This window comes from Varroa destructor, unplaced genomic scaffold (assembly GCF_002443255.2).
Source record: "Varroa destructor unplaced genomic scaffold, Vdes_3.0 BEIS01000002.1, whole genome shotgun sequence".
Classification (NCBI taxonomy): Eukaryota; Metazoa; Arthropoda; class Arachnida; order Mesostigmata; family Varroidae; genus Varroa; species Varroa destructor.
Genome location: NW_019211455.1, coordinates 16893449 through 16914553, shown reverse-complemented (window position 1 = coordinate 16914553; position 21105 = coordinate 16893449). Strand labels below are relative to the sequence as shown.

The 21105-nt window shown below is 42.4% G+C and overlaps 1 protein-coding gene and 1 long non-coding RNA gene across 4 annotated transcripts in view; one reads left to right on the top strand and one right to left on the bottom strand.

Moving 5' to 3' along the window:
• Positions 1 to 21105, top strand: part of Dhit (regulator of G protein signaling double hit) — a 71442-nt gene that overhangs the window by 30170 nt on the left and 20167 nt on the right. For 2 of the 3 annotated variants that reach the window (XM_022791341.2, XM_086981496.1), the window contains exons 2-6: positions 8329 to 8927; positions 14580 to 14675; positions 16805 to 16866; positions 19481 to 19647; positions 19922 to 20105. In XM_022791341.2, coding sequence (XP_022647076.1) covers positions 8329 to 8927; positions 14580 to 14675; positions 16805 to 16866; positions 19481 to 19647; positions 19922 to 20105 — 1108 coding nt within the window. Of the gene's footprint in view, positions 1 to 3233; positions 3467 to 8328; positions 8928 to 14579; positions 14676 to 16804; positions 16867 to 19480; positions 19648 to 19921; positions 20106 to 21105 lie in introns of all 3 variants that reach the window. The other variant, XM_086981497.1, reaches the window with a different exon arrangement.
• LOC147757452 (uncharacterized) lies at positions 9777 to 11929 on the bottom strand. The gene is made up of 2 exons (XR_015322172.1): positions 10753 to 11929; positions 9777 to 10261 (listed from the first exon to the last, which is right to left on the bottom strand). It is a non-coding gene; the product is annotated as an uncharacterized LOC147757452 (long non-coding RNA).

Sequence of the window (21105 nt, the reverse complement as noted above, 5' to 3'; positions counted from 1 at the left end):
ATCGGCTGTATGATGACTACTTGAAGCTGTTGGAAGTTTACTTGCCCGGCAATGATATCGCTCTCGAATGCGTCTGCAGCGCGCTCAGCTGTGCCGGCCAAGCAATGGAAAGCGCCCAACCTCAATGGGTACTAAATATCGTTCATCAATTGCAGGCTGCTCTTAGGCCGCTTCACGACCAACGTAAGCTTCGCATGATTTTCATGGTACAGGACCTCGTCGAGATGCACCAGCGCAACTGGCAGCCCAGGGAATCGTCGGCTCTAACGTCCGCCCAACGCATGCCCCGCGATCAGGCCGAACCTTGATTTCGTGGACATACTAAGCTAATATAAACGAAAATGTGCGACACCTGTATGACCACAAAAGGCAATAACCAACAGAAATAGCAACCGCGCCATCAATGTTGAGGTCGAATAAAGAATATGTCGTCTAATAACAACGTAACGGACAATACAGACACGAAATCACAGGATCACGAAACACGGACTCCGGCAGTCTTCACGTACGAAAGCGATCACCATAGTCATTATCACAGAACGTTGTCTGTTGGAAAGGCAACAGGCGTTCGACAGTTCCAGCAGAATAAACCGTGCGACATGAGCGACTTAGCGTCGAACAAATTGAAATTCACCTTCCGTCAATCATCCGCTATAGGAAGATAGACGCACATATTCTTTTGTAGATATTTCTCAATAGACCAATAGATTCGAAAATCCGGTTGGTATTTGCCACACCATAAACTAACGGATGCCACCGTCACACTGCATAGAGACTCCGGCCTCTAAATAATAACGTAAATGTTCAATTACTCTGTACCCACCTTTCTGCAAATAAGAGATGACATCAAAAGGTCAATATTGTCAGATAGCTGTTGAGTTATATGTCGAAAAAATAGAAACAGAAGCGGAAAGAAATACGGAAATAAAACCAAAAAAATAGAGACGCCTCCCTAAAAGTCAGAAAAAAAAAAAATAAGGACAAGCAAATAGACAACGACCAAGAGACAACCGCAGGTGATAAATCAAAGGCAAAGAAAAAAACAAATGAGAGATGAGTTTAACAATAACGGTAAAAACATAAGAAAAAAGTCAGCAGTAACCAAAAATATTCTACACGGAGCGAATTTTCTTTATCATCCCTCTTTATAATTTATAATTTTGTCAGAGGCTTTACCGAAAACATAAGGAGTAACAGACGATAAAACTAATGTAATAATAGTATAAGCTAGTAATGGTGAGCTATTGATGGAAAATCATTGATTTAACGACATGTATTCATAATGACAAACGAATACACTGAGGCTGACCGATAACAGCTGCATTGAGCTGAGTTGGTCAGGACAACAATGACTTTGCACGCGTCAGTGATGAATAGAAACAAACCGACGATGTAAACAGTAAACAGTTTGTGTTTACAGGATCTATATAGGATAAAAAGTGTGCATTCAGGAAGATCTGGCGTAATAACGAACACCTGAAGCAAACGGTAGACGAAGACTAGTCACGACTGAGACGGTACGAAAAGCTACACACCGAAGCAGCCGCCATCTCGTGAGCAGTGGATTCCGGAACAAAACGATCCACATAAAAACGGAGCTGGGTATAAATGTTGCCCAGAGACTGATCTATACGCTCGCCATGTATTGTTGAAAGAAGCGATAGTTGACGGGGCGACAAATAAACAGAAGGCCGTTTGGGTTACGTGGGATAAAACGTGAGTAAACTGAATTAACGTCAAACCGAAAACGAGACGGGATGCTAAACGGACGAGCGTTAAAGTATAGAAAAACATTGTAACAGATCGACTATGTGATTTCGGGGTGGGGTAAAGTGCAACAAACTGATAAGTGATTGTGGGGCTGAGATTGTGCGTGAAGGATAACAAGAATGAGCACATAAAGTATTGTACAGGTACAGATAATTTATAACGCAAAAAATAAACGTGTTGGATAGAAGCCGACACCCGCGTTAAGTCCTACGACCACTTTAATGCTACGTTCGATCCAATCGAGAATTAGACGGCGACGTAGGGCAAACGATAAATAAGGACTAATAATACTGAAGAACATAGAAGGTGTTTTTCAATAGGAAACAAACGATTTAAGCGGTACAACAGACAAAGCTAAACTGACGAAGTGAACAACCATTGCTATTAATGCTAGAGCTGTACTCAGCATTTTCATTACCAGGCGAATGCTGCAAAACGTAAACGGATATCTATACATACACTCATTAATCACGACGATAATAATAATATATGAAATCAATGAGAAGAGTAAAAAGAAAAATAATATAAAAATTGCAATTCATTATTCAAATTACGAATTCGTGTGTTATTACGAGTGGTCATGGTGGCGACGATAGACAAATACTACCGTGACCCTAAGCAGCAAAAACGATGAGCAGTCGATGATCACAAACAGCCACAACAAAAACGTTGTGTTGCAATAAACCATCGAACCAATATAATCCTATGTGATATATACGAGTATATATAGCAGTTGTTATTGACTGGCAGGAAGACGGGCCTGGACGTGGCGGATACCGCCTACCGGGTAGCCGATCTCATCGATTAATACTAGTAGTAAGATCTCCGTTGTAGTAGTTCAATTGACAGCTCGCGAAAGAGATGCGTCTGCCTTCTACGTTAAATATGGTAAATAATTAAAATTTTGCGCCGGCAACGTTTCGTAGAAAGCGATTTTGTACGCAAACAAAAGTTATTGAAGGTTTACGGTTGCATTTATTACGATGGTGTTATTAAATGTAATGATGATCTGCCTTCGCAAGTCAGAGGAGTGATTACAGAACTCGTATTTGGCAGTTTTGTTTTTTGTTGTTGGCAAAAACTTTATTATATTATCTAATGATATCATATTCATCCAAACAGCTTGGGCAAGATGTTGATAATCTAGCTAAGGTTTATTTTTAGTGATAAAACGTCAAGGAAAGTAACTTATAAATATGTTACCCCTTTAGAAATCCTCTTCTTATATACATATAGACATTAGATTAGCTCAGAATGTATTATAATTATGTGTTAAATCTGACCGATATATTGATACTTTAAATAATCATACATATAATAGACGAGTTAGTTCGCGATTTAAGTGTGAAATATAGATTGCCTTACCTAGGTACTTAGAACTTATGAGAGTCTATCAGAGGGCCGTTTAGCAACCAAAATGAACCGCTTAACATTGAGGAAGGATACTGTCATTTTGATTTAAGCTTTAGCAGAAGATATTTAAGAAGCTCAGAAAGCCTGGAAAAACAGACTAAGCAAAGGATTGTAGTAAGTCTGGGCTGTGTGATGATTGCGTCCCTTCTACAACGAAACCCAGTAGTGACGTTATGACCGATATGAAGACGAAGAGTGTGGTTCTGCTAAGGGGAAAAGTCACTAGACGCAGAAGATTCAACTAGGCGAGAGTTGCGCTCTGAATCAGGCGACATAAATGCTCGTAAGTAAGGCTAAATTTCGCATCAATACAATGCTGACTGTCGGTCGATGAATACAGCGTATAACGGATTCCGCGGCTTGGCCAGTTCGCTCTCAAAGTCAGCCATTGAGTTTCTGCACGCCATTTCTGCGGAACGTTCCCTTTAAAACTCATGTTGCTTCTCTAGTGTGGCGTGCCCACTACCTAAGCGGCTGTACAGTTGCTTAAGTCGGAAAGCAGCATATAATAAATGCTTTTCTTCGTCGTTCCCCGCCATGATGGCCCTCTCTTTTTTGAGATCACTAACAGGGTATCATATCTCCATGGAAGTGTACCAGTATGTAAATATTTATTAAATGGTGCCGTCCAGCACAGTGCTAAAACAAAAGAGCATTTAAGATGCTCATTGTAGACCCTACATAGATCGATATAGCTTCTCGCTGAGTAGGCTCCGAGGCCCTAGCATTAGTTTCCGCACTGTAAGGTATTGTTGGAAAATATTGCGTTGTATTGATCTTCTGTCTTTCCACGCCGCGGCCAGAGAAAGTACCGGGCATGGTATCATATCTGTGTTGACGCAAACATCTCTGAAAAATGATTTATAAGAGCTTAGGAGCCAATCGGATCTGCCATGTTAAGCTAGTCACTTGTATGGTTGATGTTCTGCATCGGCAATCACACGAGATCCCAACGTTCAAGATATCATTGCCTTTGTGACGTATACACTTTTTAAAAACGGAAGCTAAGGGATAACACTCCGGCTCTATAAGCCTGAAGGTTATCTGGGGCCCTACTTACGGGTGATGGAAGGGAAAGAATCTAGACTCAATTATTTACACCGCCAAGTTGCTACGCAAAGGATTCGGCATTTACCACGTCAAGGAAACCTTCGTGGGTGTGTTCCAGGGACTTGTCTACATTTTGACGTCGCGATGGAGCTTAGCATTGAAAGTTCAACTAGCAACTGAAGTACAACTTCAATAGTGAGGTCTACTGTCATCGGTATGCGAACACGAATGCTTGCTCTCTTTAAAAGTTCATGATTCTCACTCTAAAGCTTTAACCTATGTTTTTCGCAAATATATCGATAACAGAAATTCCTACATCCCCCAGGGAAAGTTGGTGTCGAGATGGGATTGACTACCCAGCAACCATAGTCCGACGAGCGTGTCCTAAAAGGCCATAGTACGGCTTGAGTTTTGCCAGCGTAGGTAGGCGTTAAAGTCGCAGGCAATGACCAGAGGAAAGGCAAAATGAAAGGGCAGCGTTTCTATTTCACTGACGCGTTCCTCCACCAGTACAACGTTAATTCCGATTCAGCCAGCCGAACGTGGCTTCTAGGAGACACAGTCGTTAGTCACGTAGAGCAGTGACATTATTGTGTGCTAGGCTAAAATCGCCTACTTTATGGTTGTAAAAAATGAAGATATCTTTGTCAAGGCGGCCTGGTCCGTTGCTTTTCAGTGCAAAACAATGCGCAGAACAGTAAGTGGTAGGTTAAAAGGGTTGTTCCTCAAGTCTCCATGAGCACAGGCATGCCTATTCTATACAGGGCTTTTGGAGGCGAGGATCGCCGAACTTGTAATTTCCTTTTAGTTCCACTGTGTCATACTTCGCGTTTCCGCAGGGCCCGGTCTTGCGTTTGCGTTCAGTAATCTAAGCTAACCCGTACCGGAGCCGGTCCCCGGTCCTTCAGTCATTGAAACTACCGGAATTTGCTTCATGAAGCCCGCGATGATAACGCGCGTAGAACCCATTGGCCGTAGTCGAACTGCTCGCCTCGATGCTGTCCCCGTTATTGGTGTCTCTTCGATGGTGATTCGACCTCTCTGTCTCACACTCTCTACGCAGCCTCTTTCTGGAATCGTTAACAGATTTACCAAACGTGTCGCATACAAACAGCGAATAAGAGAGAGAATGTTAAAATTGAATCCATTATTAATACTTTAAAGCAGTCGATAAAATGGAATTTATAACAATTGAAAGGAGACATTATAAATAGCCGAGAAACCATTTTTATTAGTATTAGTGAGACCGGATGTAGAACTAAAAAAGACGTTTTTGAAAAATATATTATTTCAAAATAAGGTGTAAATGACCCTTGTCTAAAAACGCTGCCAGGTGCGCTTTAAGAATCTCCATTTTCATCTAGTATATAACTATTTTGATGAAGCGCGACATAATCTTTAATGTCACCTAAGTTCTTTATGTTCATAATGAACAATATGAATAAGATAATAATATAACACGTGTGATTACATATTTGGTATGCTAGGACTTCAAACTAAAATGAAAAAAAAAAACATAAATCTTAATCGTTTTTTAAGAAAATTTAATGTGAGTTCAAGTACATTTTTCTATTTAATTTGATTTCCTTATCCTCTTGCGCTGTATCCTCTTGCTGATGACCTGCTTAAAGTTTTTTCTATGCTCTTTTTATTCATCCGAAAACCATGCCATGCGCTAGTACCTATAGCAAAGAGGCAGGTGCAGTTACCCCCGACCCAAATTCCACAAGGAATCGTCATGTCTTCAAAAATAGTCATTGGTCCCAAATTCGATCAGCCTTGTAGCCTTCGTGCTTTTGCTATACACTTACACACTCTGTCTGTAATAGACATTGCATCCTGCCGTAACACAAAACGAAAGCAAGCAACGTCGAATCAGTCTTACTTTACGTTATCACCGACCCACTTTGAACTATGGCCGCGAAAAACTAGATCTGAGGATTCAGAGACAGTTTAACGACGTAACAGGGAACGTAAATGTGTCTATCAAAGGGTGCACATAAACGAAAAACCCGTTCATAAGGCCCCTATGAAGCCAGCTTAGATCATCAGGCACTGGTTTAATATTTTACGTGTCTTACATCCCGTACCCAAACCCGTTAACTGTCGCTTCAGACGGCTGGCCTGCAGCGACACGAAACAAAGTGTCTCTAGGTTGTGCTGCGAATTTACATTACCACATGCCCCTAAGTTTAGCAGAGCGAACACGCTAGTCATTGTGTTATCATGGGGACGTTAGTTAGTAGAATAAAGCCGTTTTGCGAATCGATACGCAATGGCACGCACCTGCGCGACTGGCAAGTGGGTCCGCGATGATCTAGTTAGAGCTGACTGCCCACACCCTTCGGCCACGCTCTTGTTAACACAATCGAGAAAGACAGACAGGCAGCAGGTCTATGTTTAACGACATTACAAACAAGGGCGCGGGCGCAAAATGTGGATAAATGACATATATTTTATGTGTTTGGTTGAGCATATATATATATATATACAAAGCAAAAAATTGCTCGTACGTGCTGAAGTCTCAGCGACGCCCGTTTTAAATAATTTGTCTAACTGTAAATTGTTATCACTCAATTTCTTTGTCTGCCTCTTTTTGCGCTACATTTGGTGGCAATAACGTGGTTTCTCGGGCATTTCCTCTAGAATATATATGCAGCCTTTCTGCATTAATGTTGTACCTAAATGCACAGGAGAATATTTTCCGCGGTGCGATGGAGGGACGTAGTGCTTGTGATAATAAAAGTAAACAACTGTGAAAGGCAAGTTACGATTATTAGGTGCTTTTTGTAAATATACTTTTTTGAGTCCTATTTGAATCGCAACACTTCACTATCTGCCAACACTTCTAATCACAGGCAGCTGCTTGATAAAGGTTTCTTGCTCGAGAAAACCATCACTCGTACATTCCTGCCCCTCTCCACTCGTGCATACGTGCCAATGCTAAAATATCTCAACAACTGCACGCTTGTAAGTCCACATCAGCGGCAAGGATCAAAAAACGATCTTCATATCTTCAAGACCGTCTTCTACTAATTGTTGTTCGACAGCAGGGCATAACACCAAATTCAAAAATTAGCTTGAGCGTTTATCGATCTTCAATAATCATCGGCTACAAGCTAATCTGACGTAGAAATGCATTTTTAAGTGTTTTATATATTGCTTATACAATTATACTTTTCATTAACACATTGTGTATGCATCTAATGCATATACAATGTTGATGCAGCGGCTGGATACTGTAGGGTAGGTTGATATTAATTCTTCAGAAATAAAAGGAAGCTTTGTAATAATTTTTTTCTTTGATAGATTGACATGTTAATGTCTTTACCGCGTAAACGCTTGTCTGCTTCTCAACGCTATGTGCACCTCGATCATTCATTAAAATGCGTAAAGCAGCAAACACACCGTACCGTTGAGTTGTTGCCATACTATACGGGTTCTCTTGTGCAATTAAGAAAGAGATTCATTATGTAAACGAACGATGCGACTGTGATGAACGAGTTCACATTAGGTCACGTTAACGGTCTATGCGGACAATAGATATGTAACGAGATTTGTTCCAAGAACATTTTCTGAGAGATGAACGGATACTCATATGCCCTAACCCTACTGTCCATAATAGATGTGCAATCCGTTTTCTCCATAATTAAGGAAACCTAGTACATTAATCTATACGACAGTTCATGGTTATATTTGTGACTAGCTCACCTGCTAACATGTGATTCTGCTATGTTCTATTATAATGTACTAAAATCTCAAATGTAATAAAAATAATATCATATCATCTTTCTCTACACATACTCTAAAAAAATAACAGACGCTCTGGTTATTGTCTATTGCACCCAAATTAATAAACGCAATCTCATCGTGGCTAGACCTTAGCTGATGTTGTCGGTGGCGATCAAATCATGATGTAAACCTAAAAACATGAATACTGAGAATTTTTTAATATACCGGAACCTCTCGGCCATCATTGGCCTCGCATTCTCTGCGCTACATACAAAAAGCGAATTCGGCCTTTAAGTTCGTCTTGTTTCTTATCCTCCACATTGCTCTTTTCATTACTTCTTTTTCCTCTTTTTTGGCGAACAGATGTCGAACAAACGAGAACTGCAACTGGAGACTGCTAGCGGCAAACCGTGCGCTAAAAAGTGCCTCTCGGAAATTTCTGCAATCACAACAGTAGGCGGCGGTAGCGGGCCACAGCCGCAAGTGGTGCAGAAGGACACGGGACCTCCGGCAGGTCCTGTGGCCGTCACAATCAGAATCACTGAGACGAGCAGCAGCGAACCCGGACTTTCGGCGAGCCCCTCGACGCCAAACAGTCCCCCAGGTTCAACCGATCTCAACGAGCCAGCCAGTGCATCTGATCCCCTGCGTCCGCTGAGTCCAGAACTACCCGAGGGTGCAAGTGAAGGCCCTGGTCGTCATTCCTCATCAACAGGACACCCCACACACTCGCCGGCTTCAGCCGGAATTGGGGCTTTTGCGGTTGTTGCGGTCGAAGGCAGCGATGGAAACGGAAACAACGGCGAAGGCGGGGACGGAGACACAGCCAAAGTGATACGCGAATCCGGACAAACGACGGCCGCCGACCATCCTACTACCGACGCGCCCGCCGACGGAACGACCAACCCCGCCACACAGAAGACTTGCTGCTTTTGTTGGTGTTGTTGCTGTTCTTGCTCTTGGTAAGAACAAGTTGATAGTTCTATTCGAAATTATACAGTGGACACTTTGCATGTTTACTTTATCATACTTCATTCACTGGCAGAAGGATTTACTACTACTTTTCGATACTTTTTCGCTCGCAGTTTCAGTACGTGTTTCGCAGTTAGCTGACTACTGTGCAATATCGCGTTGCGCTTTGACTGATTGATCTCTTAGTTCCTTAGGATTGTAAATGTGCGCATGACTTACCTCACTTGAACGACGATTTATGCATTTGTAACACCCCATACCAACTAGGTGTTGACTATTAACTTGCTTTTCGATGATAGGTCTTTGTTTAGTACGAGGTGCTTCAAGTAATGTTTGTACTGATGCTGTAAATCCGAACAACCGTTCAGATGGCCCTGAGTGTATATGCTTCTCTCTGTAGATGTTGAAATCGACTTTTGAGTTTATAAAAAATTAAACTTAGCCATCACCTTAGGTTGATAGTCCACGCAAATATCTCTTATAAGAAAACATCGCCGCTGAATCATGTCTCTGACGTTATGTGAGCGATTGCGCTTGTTCTTCAATTTTTTCTGTTCTAGCATTGCGAAGACTGGGTTCAGTTTCAACAAACTAGAAATATATCATCGGTTATTCAATATATCATCGGCAATCAAATGCCGTCTCCGCGCTCATCGACACTCTATCGTTTCAATACCCACAAGGAAAGCTAGAACTGATTGACGAATTTAGTCCGTCACTGCATGTTGTGCCCGATATTTACCGCTATTTGTTGTTAGTAACTATTTCTTTCCATGATCACGAAAAGCTATTGAACTTTACTTCGACTTGAACTTCTAGCGCTCATTTACAAATACAAGTTTATGCTGTCACTTCTAGATCATTTCCGGTTTTATTGAATTTTGTAATCGATCATACAGATAAATGATTTACATATATACAGAGCATAACTGCGGTCAAGTAATTGCGTAAGGCTCTTACTTTCAGGATTTATTACCTCTTGAAAATCTTTTCGTGGCTTTATTCCAAAAGAAGTCAAATTTTAAAAACTATAACTCACGATCAAATGTTCATCACAGTGCAATCACTTCCAGCTTTTTTGCTTCAGTAATTGGTTTTTACATATGTCCTATCCTTATTAGGTTCTGACGACAGGTGCCCGTAGTCCCTATATCCCCCAAAAGCAAAGCAAGCTTAGTCAATCTCTGCCTTTTTACCTCCGAAATTTACGCCATTTTTCTTTGCCTCCAGACCATTATTCGATGACGCCAGTTCTGCTCCGTTTGGACAGGGACGCACCAGAAACATTTGTCGCTATGACGCCATTATTGCCGCTGATACTGTTCTGAAAAGGACAGTTACTATGTTAGAGACTGCTACTCTCAGACCGCAGTCTCCAATAGAATTTGAGAGACACTATCTAGCTGCTCGAGTGGCTAGCACCTCAGCTTGCTTCATGGCCATTTGATCCATGAAGCAAGCTGAGGTGCATAGCATGAATAGCATGCAGTCGTTTATTGGCAAGACATCGCCAGTTACCATTCACTCCATCCTCGATACCCGCAGCCGATAATTTACCCCTTTTACTTCTTCCTCGCCTTAACCTGCCTCCTTCTCACTTTCACATTCACTTTCTTCTGCGATGCAACTCTAAATGTCTCAGAACACATATTTGGATAGCGCCTTGATAACAAAACATGCAAACGGGGTTGGCTCTACCGCATGCAGCAGGTTTCCAATCGGAAGTTTTGTAGCAAGCCAAGTTAGCGTGTTGACACTTATCGTATCCTGAGTTTACTCCGCTTTTCTGCCTCACGACAAACTACCTGCCTGTACCTTGCTGTATATGCTGTTCCTTCTTCATTGCTGCTTTCCTGAGTCCTATCTCATAACTGAGCGTAGTAGCTTCAACTCTTAAAAACAGAAGAGGCTTTCATCGTCCTGCTTTTAACAGCTTCAGCGCATGTTGGAGTAGCGTACGGAGTGTGACATTACTGTGGCTTGAGATACAGCCACAAGGCTGCAGGCTGCCGTCCTTATTCATGGGGCATCGCTCCCTATTCGCAAGTGGCGTTCACCTGCCCATGTGGTAGAGCCCCCGTTTATTACTGCACGGGAACTGCCGGGCGAAACAGTGTAGATAGGTCGTACGTAGCTGGGAAAAAAAGACGCATAATCGAGTGCAAGGGAGATCAATAGAGCTAACCATTGCGAGAAAACGCTCACACTCAGCTAAAAATAGGAAGAGATAAAAACTGAGAAAAAACCAAAAAAAATACTGGCGCTGTTTTTATAGCTTTGTGTGCTTGCTACTATAGACGTGTGCACGACTAGCTCAAGTACAGCGGTCGCTGAAGGAGGCACAAGAGGCGCGCGTAGCTCTACACGTTGTTTCTATCTTTTCCGTCCCTCTTACACTTAAGCTCCCTTTGTCTTAGTAGTCACTAGGCCAGTTGCTGTATTAAAAGCAGGCCGTAACAAAGACCTATTTAGGTTGTTACGGTAGTCGTTCTTCTGGCGTCTGGTGGTTCTGGTGCAATACGAATTGCCACGTTAGCACCGTCGGCAACAATGACAATAGTGGGGCACTTTGGGAGAAAGGAAAAGAAAAAGGTTTTGGTGCGCCCTTTCTTCTTCGATGTCCTTTGAAAGCCTAAACTGGTGGACTAACACAGAACTACGCTCTAAGCTACACCAGCCACATAACCTACGTTACGTCACGCCACGGCAAGACGACGGCAACATAGGCTCACAGAACTGTGCGCATTATTGATTCGCTGCTTCAGGCCGAATGGCTGGTGTTTTTAGGAGAACGCCATAGAGATTCGGCCCGTTTTGCCGAGATCTGCATAGGCTGGCCTTCTTTGCTTCTGGCATCATCCCATAAACGAACGCGGCGCTTCTGGTCTGCTAATTTCTCAGACTTGCACGGATATAGTACACTTAGCCTTGCGGGGGGCGCTACGAATACAGGCCAACGTAACAAAGGTCGCTATCGGCCAGTAGGTCAGAACCGGCCATGCGACTGAGTGCGGAGTAAGATCCTCGGCCTTGCATCTCATAGATATCTGGCTGGCTTGCTCTATTCATTTTCGCATAGAAAGCAACAGGCAACAGGAGGCTTGGCTGCCGATAGTAATAACACTAGCGGAAGCAAATATTGGAGATTCGAAAGATGGGAAGACCGACCTAACAACTTGCTAGGTCGGTAGTCAAGCATATGGGCGTACGCCTACTATTGTGGTGCTGTACGCGGCGAAGTCGGCGCGCTTTCTGTGAGGTGCCGCGTAATGGAATAGAATGCTGCACGTACTTGAGAGATGGGTCCGCAAAAATTGAAAATTGTACACCTGTTGAAAATGGTGTATTGATTTACCGGTGCAGACATAAAATTGCGTCTTTTTTATTCTGCATTGTCAATCAATGTCAGTAATTGGCACAAGCAAATGTCGCCCTATCAATAAAAATACGAAACAGTAAAATGCAAGATGTCAATGCAATTCTATTTCGCGCTCGTACGAATGAGCGGTCAGCTCTAATTATGCCACAACTCATTGACGAGTAAGCCGTCTCTCTTCATTTTACTGATGGCTTTTGCTGTCTTCCATAAAAGATCTTCATGCAGTAGCTATACCGATTTGAAACAGTATGATTAGCTACAGATCTGACACGTACGTTGCAGTGAGTAGTAGATACGCATACGTATGTCGATTCTCTACTGATACGAATTTCTAGCGATTCTTCTAAAAACAAGCCTCGGTGCTCAAGGTGGCAGCAGACCCGTCAACTAGCAGTCGTCGAAAGCGTCGCATAACATCACTCTTTAGTGTGCAAGCACGAAGTAACGCGGGCGTGTTCTCTAACAGTGAGAATGCGTGATTACTAAAATTGACTCAGGGGAAAATCGTAGCAGCAGCAGCAGCAGTAGCAGTACAGCGCATTCACTATGGATGGCTTTGACGCCATGTACGCTGAACGATGTACGTTCGCCGCTGTCATTGTTGGCTTTTCGCGTCTACTTAATTATCTGCGGTTTGGACAGTAACAGCAAAGGCAACCACAACAGGCCTTACCAGCTCACGACAAATGCTACTACAGGATTCGTCGTGCGCTGCTAGGGCATTCGCAGTAGCCACTACTTTATTTGTCCTGCAGCATAGGACCCTTGGAGGCTATCTGTGCACGTCCAGTATTTTTTTTGCGAACAACCTCAGCAGCAACAAGACCCCGGTCGTCGTGCAGGGCGCGACAGCACGGGACATAAACAAACATCCGACCGAGCTTGCTGATTCCTTCTGCCGCTTTCCATTTCAGGCGCCGTTGTAGTTGTCGTTACCACTGTTTCTCTTTCATTTCACTGTTGGCTCTGCCTGCCGGCGCCGTATAAATCGATCCGGTAACGCTTAGTGAGCAGCGAACCGATTTGAGCCAACTCGAAAGTTCGCTATCCTGCCAGAGACTTGCCGTTGAATAGCCCAGCGAACAGCTTTAAACGAATAGAAGACGAACGGCAGAAACCGTGAAAGCAAATGTAACGAATGCCGCCATTATGGGTAAGCCAAAATCAATTTTCGAAATCGCCTAGTGTTTTAATGCGCTCTTCGGTGCATCTTCGCACCCTCTGGCTTCGTCTCGATATGCGCGATTCAAAGCGTCCATTTGTTTCGGACAACATACAGTATAGCGACACAGACCTCAGTATGCAACACGCATTGACTGCTCATACAATCCCGGAAACAGTAAGAGTAATCTACAACGATGAAAACCTCAAACGCGGCTGAATGGCCAAAATTTACTGACGTAGGAATAAAAAAAAAGCCGTCATTAGCGGTGTTTCTCCATTTTTGGCAGCACTTTGGTAATCGAACTGTCGGATGGAATAGTTTGTGTAAAAAGTCATAACTGCTTCGGGAACGTGTCGAAGTTTTGTTTTCATATGAAAACAGCTTAAAATATTACGATCACAACAAGAACACTTGCCTTAGCTGTGATCGGTCGGGTACCCCTTCTCAGCTATCAAGTCCTAGCTTTCCTTTTTTTCATAAATAAAGAGCTGAGTCTGCAGCTTTTATTTGGCTTCGTTGTCTGAAAAGTCACTTACATTTTGAGTGTGTCCAACATCTCCTAGGCATTCCGTTGTATGCGCTGCCTACGAAGACTTGACTTAGCGCACTCTCGACTGAAATCCAGCTGCTGACTCGATCTTATTAGTGGCTCTCTTGAAATTATTAACAAAGATTGATAAGCCATTGCCTGATGTACTCTGTCAGTGAAAATGAATCATGGCATAAAGCCGAGCTTCGTGGCAAAACAAACCCTATCTCGAAGCGCGTCTCCGAATGTAACGCTACCTTCTAAATCATCATTCCCATTATTGTTTTCCTTGTTCTCGTCAATTTCGTTAGCGTTTTTAATGGAGTCGGATCTTGGCAGTCGGATCAGTAATATCGAGGAAACGTAACTTCATTCTCCCGTCATGCGAATGCAACCGGGCTGAAATGGCGGTGGCGTATGGCTCTCAGTTTTCCGATCCAGATTCACATTCGCAATGACAGCAACATGTGGCAATGGCGGCACCGATGCAGGCCAGTGGTACTGTTGGGTCGCCCGCTAATACCGATATGGAATCGATTAACAACAGCGATGGGGTCTGTTTCTTTCAGCAACAACGGTAACATGCGTTCGGAGCATGCGAACTCGAACAGCGAAGGACATTCTGATCAGCTATCCGCCACCGAACTCTGGGGAGAGCACTCACCGTAAGTAACGCCAACCGGCGCCAATTTTAAATATAGTCACAATACGCTGCCACACACGTTCTCAGAGAACGGCGGGCAGCTATTTAACTTAGCAGTATAGTACACATATAAAAAGATTAATATAGATTGAAGAACGTTGTAGAAATACGACATGAGCCGATGTGCATTTTTCTGAGTGCTAAAGTTACTCGACACAGAATATTTCAACAATAAACAGAATGATACATATACGGCGTACTTGAAAATCATAGAATACTAATAGAAAGAACTGTACAGCAGTATATTGCGTAGGGCTGATATGATAAAATATTAGTTATGCATATATGAGTGTAAGTGTCATGCAGCATTGACTCAGTAAACACTATTTGGTTTTGACTTTTTGTGCAAGTAAAAACATCTAATTAGAATCTTGCCAGATTTACACATGCTCAGATGTATACGTACATGTTTTGACTACTGGATCGTCGTGCCGGAAAAAAATACTAGTGACAAAAATTGCTAATCTTTCCGCTTTCCTGTTTAAACAGCTGCGACTAGTAAAAAAAACACGAAAATTACAAACATGTATAGTTAGGTTACCACCAACACTTGACGCGGTAGATGAGGGTTCGCTCATAGTGACCAGCAGAATTATCATAGCGGCCGTTCTACCAAACACCTACCTGTAATGACTGTTTGCAACTGTGGCGATGCTCTCTGCGTGGTACTGTTTTCGGTTATCATCCGCCTTTGTCGCTGCTCTGTCTACTAGTGCAGCTGCTGTTGTTAACTGCTTTACTGTGACATAATTTCGTTCCTCGACCGCGTTAGCACCTGCTAAAACAGCAAACCGTAGATGATAACGTAAGGAAGCCTGTAGAAGGGTTGTCAATCTGTGGAATGATACATATCGAGACCGCACCTTTGCTGAGGCAGCTGCGGCGAAGACCGAAGTCACGCTATGCTGGATGCTGCCGATGTCCCCTGAATCACACGTGTTCATGTGAAATATGTAGCACTTAGTCATCATAAGATGCCGAGTGGTTGCCGTCGGTATTTTACTAACGAGTTTACGTTGTTCACCATCAACCATACTGGCACTAATATACTTAGAACTTGTTTCCGTCTCCTTACTAAATTTAGACGCTCCTGTAACGCAACGATGACAGGACGAACAACCCGTAAATAAGCATTGCTAGGTTAGATTTTTCATGAATGGAACGAATGGCAACCGTATGTATGTACAGTATACTGTAAACTAAAATCTATGGCCTTTCCTTTGCCACTCAGAGGCCATCTATAGGTTTAAATCTTTCGTTACTGTAAACTTACCTTTGCCCCACCTTGTATATATACAACTTTATTTCTAGTGTCTCAATTACAAATGGCGTAACTAAACGATTTGAATGGACAGTATAATATAATGCTGTTATATCTATTGATGGGCTGTGATGCACCGTTCCGTTCATGTTAAAAAAAGTCCTCCATTGATTTTCAACTCTAATCAAAAATAGCGCCTTGTACGAAAAGAACTCCATAACTTTGAGGACGTGTCTCAATTTTCCCGCTGCAACAGTTCGAGCGGTAGTATCGCTAGTCTGCTTCGAATACTCTTCGCCAGTTTCAATAGATTTCGCGAGGATATGTCTCTGTACCATTGTCGATAAAACATAAGCACGTTCGGAACCTTTGAGGTGTGTACCGAATGCGGATAAGCAGCATCTTATGACCGCATTCACTATTCAAATTACAGACGTATGTATAAGCTAGGGATCAAGTGATCAACGCCAACAACAATTATAATTTTATACTAACCAGCTATTATATGTATTAGACACTCCAAACGCCCATGCACAATATCAACAGGTATGACAGTCATGCCAATTTGATATTCATATGATAGAAGGTCCTTATTAATAACCACTCAGCAAGGCAAGGTCCTCGCTGATTTTTCTCAAGATGATGATCGAAACGTATAAAGCTGTTTGAATTGTTTAGGTAGAACATACTCGTTTAGCTTGCCAAAACTCGATGTTCGAATAACTGCTTATACGGAAAGCGTGGAAGGCTATTGCCGTATGCATCCCTGCCTCATATCCCGTTATCGTTTGCGTTTCTGCTGTTTCGTGTCAAAATTCTACGAATTTCAGGCCTCCACTAGATGTGATCCTGGAATGGGGTGGGTCGTTCGATAAACTCATGAGGCATCCAGGTAAGTTGTTGTTGTAATAACTTTGTTTTATTATGACACTAATGTGCTAAGCTAGTTCAATCCCATAAAGCCTCGCCCAATAAGTAGTCGCAAATACCATTAGCTTAAACATATTTATAGATTACGTGACGCTGGACATGCAGAGATGTACACATGGAATCGATAGCTAACGTACTTCGGTTATGGCCAGAAATAGCTCATAATACAAACGGCCAAAGCGTTAAAGTAGCTAGCGTTGAATATATAAGAGTGATCTTGACTGTGATAATTCCACAGCAAATCATATACGGTCATGACAGGCGTTTGGATCCTTAGACGGCTTGTAAATCTTCGAACTTTTTCTCTATAAAAGCGGTGTAATTCATTCAGTGCGTTTTATCCGTTCAGTGTGTCTCCTATTTTTTTTGTAGACAGTGTGAAGGGTTCTGTAGTGAATTAAAGCTTTTTTTATCGAATTGTTCGACGCATCTTGCGGATACGAGGCAAACATATTTAGGTACAGCTTAGATGTATTGAGTGTCTTGCCTTTAGCAGCCGTCAGCTTCTCAAGGCAGATGGTTTAGAAGCTCCACACCAAAGTTGGACATTTTAGCAATCCCACCAGATTTTCAATGATTTCTTCGCCTGTTAAGCGTAATAGATCAGCGGTTTTTTATTTATAGTCAGTTTAACTAGCCAGTCCATACATATGGACGTAGTAAGTATCCATAAATCACATTATGAAAGGTCATGTCTTTATTTGAGTGCATCTCTCTTAAGTGTTCAACCAAGTTTTGCGTTCATATCGTATATAATAGCCATATATTGACCTGTACCATATAACCCATTGCACACTTTATCGCTTTTCCCGATAGTTGTTTAGACAAATTCTCTAAACATTTGATGTACCACTGTATCCGCACCTGTATTTACCAACAATTCCTAGAGGCTTTCGCAAAACATACCAAATAAGTAGCAAACACTCACCCCACCCACGACACGTCCGGTCTTTTTCTAGAGCAAAAAGAAAATTAAGGCTCGTTCAAACTCGCTAGATCGCAACCATTTACGCTTTTTTTTATGGCGACCGCTACATTTGATGAATTTTCAAATCGCTTACAAGGCCACTTTCATACCTACCTAGCCTGATCCTCTTTAGCATTTCACTCGTCTCCGGAAGCAGTCTGTCCATGAAGCGCTCCGAGCTTTGTTATCTGCGTGATCCGAGCAGACCAAACAACCCATTGTCTTAAATTGTTTCTACATAGGACGTGTGTGCTCCGCTGCACAGCTCTAATTCTCTGTCCCTCTTTAATGCTTAGCGATAGTCCGGTATGAGCGAGCCTGCTGTTTCTACTGCTACGATTGCCTGGTTTAAAAATGAATTCAGCCAGAACATAGCTCGTTGACGGTAATCGGGAGTGGTCGCTGGGGTCGTTCATTAGGCGACGCATCACCCCAACTCTGTCCCATATGGCCCCCGTATCTAATGGCAAAAGGCAGCATTGGACCTTGAGCAACTTCCTCAAAGCGGGCCATAGCAAAAGTGCAAGCGGGTTGTTTGTGGCAAATGATAGCTATTTAAACATTCTGCTATCAATGTTATGATGTTGTTGTTGTACAAATGTAGTTAAACTCGGTTCGCCGTCTCTCAGGACCGCTACTCTCTTCCTGATTAATTTCACAATTTGTCCCTACTAATCTCTGTTCAGGTAGGTATCTAAACTCGAAGCCTCTGTACCTTTCAAACAACTTACCTTACATTGTATAAGCTGGTTAGTTTGGTACTGGCGTCTTGGTTGACGAATTAGTGGCGTTCGGTATGGCTCCAAATCAGAAACCATTGTTAGCTTTGTCGAAGTCGTTTCTTTTCCTTTGGCATGATAAAACCGGATATGTCAAAGGGTCTATGATCAGAGATTTCTTCGATATAATAACATTCCCTTAGATGATAACTTAAGTTAGACCGCGCCCGGTCATTTGAGCACGTACGTATTGGGTGTCGAAGCAAAGACTTGAACGTCGTGCTAGTTGTTTCGGTGGTGGCTAGTGGTCGGTCATTTCTATAAAAAATTGGTCCTTATTTGCAACCAAGTTCAAGTTTCCATCCAATGGATAGGTATGTTGTCAGGTTGTTACGTATCCCGCAAGCAAGATCGAGGTTGCTATCTTTTAATAGAGATATTGAAACTCTCACATCTTTTCAATAAAATATGAGTAAGCCCTTAGCCTGTAAGATGAAGTCGTTTCTTTTCAAGAGCCCCCAGAGTCGTTGATCTCATTCGGTGTTAAGTCATGTTTTTAGAATCGAACGATCTCTTAGGTTGTTGCTTTTTAACCAAAAATAATATGACAATTTATTACAGTGCGATTTATCCACTATTTTCTATATTCACAAAAAAAAAACTCATTAAAATTCCCAAACTCATTACCTTGTACAGTTTTACAAAAAGGATACAAAGTAATTGATTTGAACGAATACACTGGTGTATTTACTAACAGAATGTATCTCACAAGTGAAGCTCAAAAAACTTTGCAACCCTTTATATGCCTTACATTTTTTCAGTTATTTTCAAACGCACCGCTTAGAGAGCCTGCTACATCTAATGTTCCCATTAACCATTTGCTCTTTTAGCTGGGCGCAAAATTTTCCGCGATTATCTACGCTGTGAATACAGTGAAGAGAATATTCTCTTCTGGTTAGCCTGCGAAGAACTCAAAAAGGAGACCAAGGAGGACCAAGTAGAAGAAAAAGCGCGTCTTATCTATGAAGATTTCATTTCAATCCTTTCTCCGCGAGAGGTAAGTCCATAACTGAGAAACATTATCATCACCATATGTAAGTATATAAGTGTATGCGTGCAAACGTATGCTCTAGCCCACAGCCCTCAATACACCTAAGGGTCAGTTGATCGTCAATGAATTGAGCACCGCCACCCTTGACGTTCTCTCCATGTGACAGGACACTGTCTTTATACTCACGGCAAATTTCATTAGATTCCGCGGTAAATAGGTGATATATTTTTCTTCGTTTCGTTGCGCTCCTAATGTAAAAAAAAAACCTTATTTTTATTAGGTTTCGTTGGATTCTCGAGTGCGTGACATTATCAACAAGAACATGGTCACGGGTCCAACCGCGTCGGCGTTCGACGAAGCCCAGCTGCAGATCTACACGTTGATGAAGCGCGATTCCTACCCACGCTTTGTTACTAGCCCTATCTACCGAAAGATCACGGAAATGCCGGCCGCCTCGCGGAAAGGTAGCGCTGCTTAGTAGCGAGTCACCCAACATAACTACTATTGATAATACAGTACCAGCGGCCGTAATTGCTAACCATAATTCACTAGTAACAATCTATACTCAAGACACTAGTCTACAAAAACTGACTTCCCGCAACAATAATAGTTAAATGCTAAAAAGAAGGCAAATTATAAGGAATACGATGTAGATGAAAAAATGCGAAAAGCTGAGCAAGTAAAAAAGACAGACAATAATCAAGGAAAACGTAACACATTATGTTAACGTCGCCGGTCTTTCGCCCGCTGCTTTCATTCGAGAACTGAATTGGAATCGAATCGACGCAACAGACCGAAGCCAGCAGCTACAGCAGAAGATCAGAAAGACAATGACACGGTGATACAAAATCATAGACAGGAAAAGGAGGACCCTACGTATGTATTCATAATATTAACGCAGTTAATTGCCTGTATAGAAAGTGAAAAATGAAACAGAAAAAGGATAAACAAAAAACTATAAAACAAATGGCCACTCTCGGAGCGTTTGCCGACCTCTAAAACATAGGGTAACCGTGGTAGGCAATATATATGTACATATAGAAGTTTGATCGATTGAACAAAGACACGAAGCTAAACAGGCAGAAGCGAAACGAAGTAGGCGGTGTGGAAAACTACAAGAGAGACATGTGACCGCGACGACTATGATGGAGGTGATGACCATGGTGCGACGTACATTACGCCCCGACCTGATCAGCATTGGACTTGTTTTCAGAGCCGGTATGCGTCCAAATTGCCAGCTCAAGGGGTGACACAGGCATTAACTGATTGATTACTGTATGGTTGATGAAGGCCGCCCGTTCACCGGATCATACGGCTATGACTCCGTTCATTCATAGGTTATTGAGACACATCTAACACAGAGCATCTACTGCCAGTAGCAAGTCGGACCCACCAGCACGATCGACTCATACAAGAAGAGCAGCAAAAAATACGCTATATTTAAACGAAAATAAGCTATATATA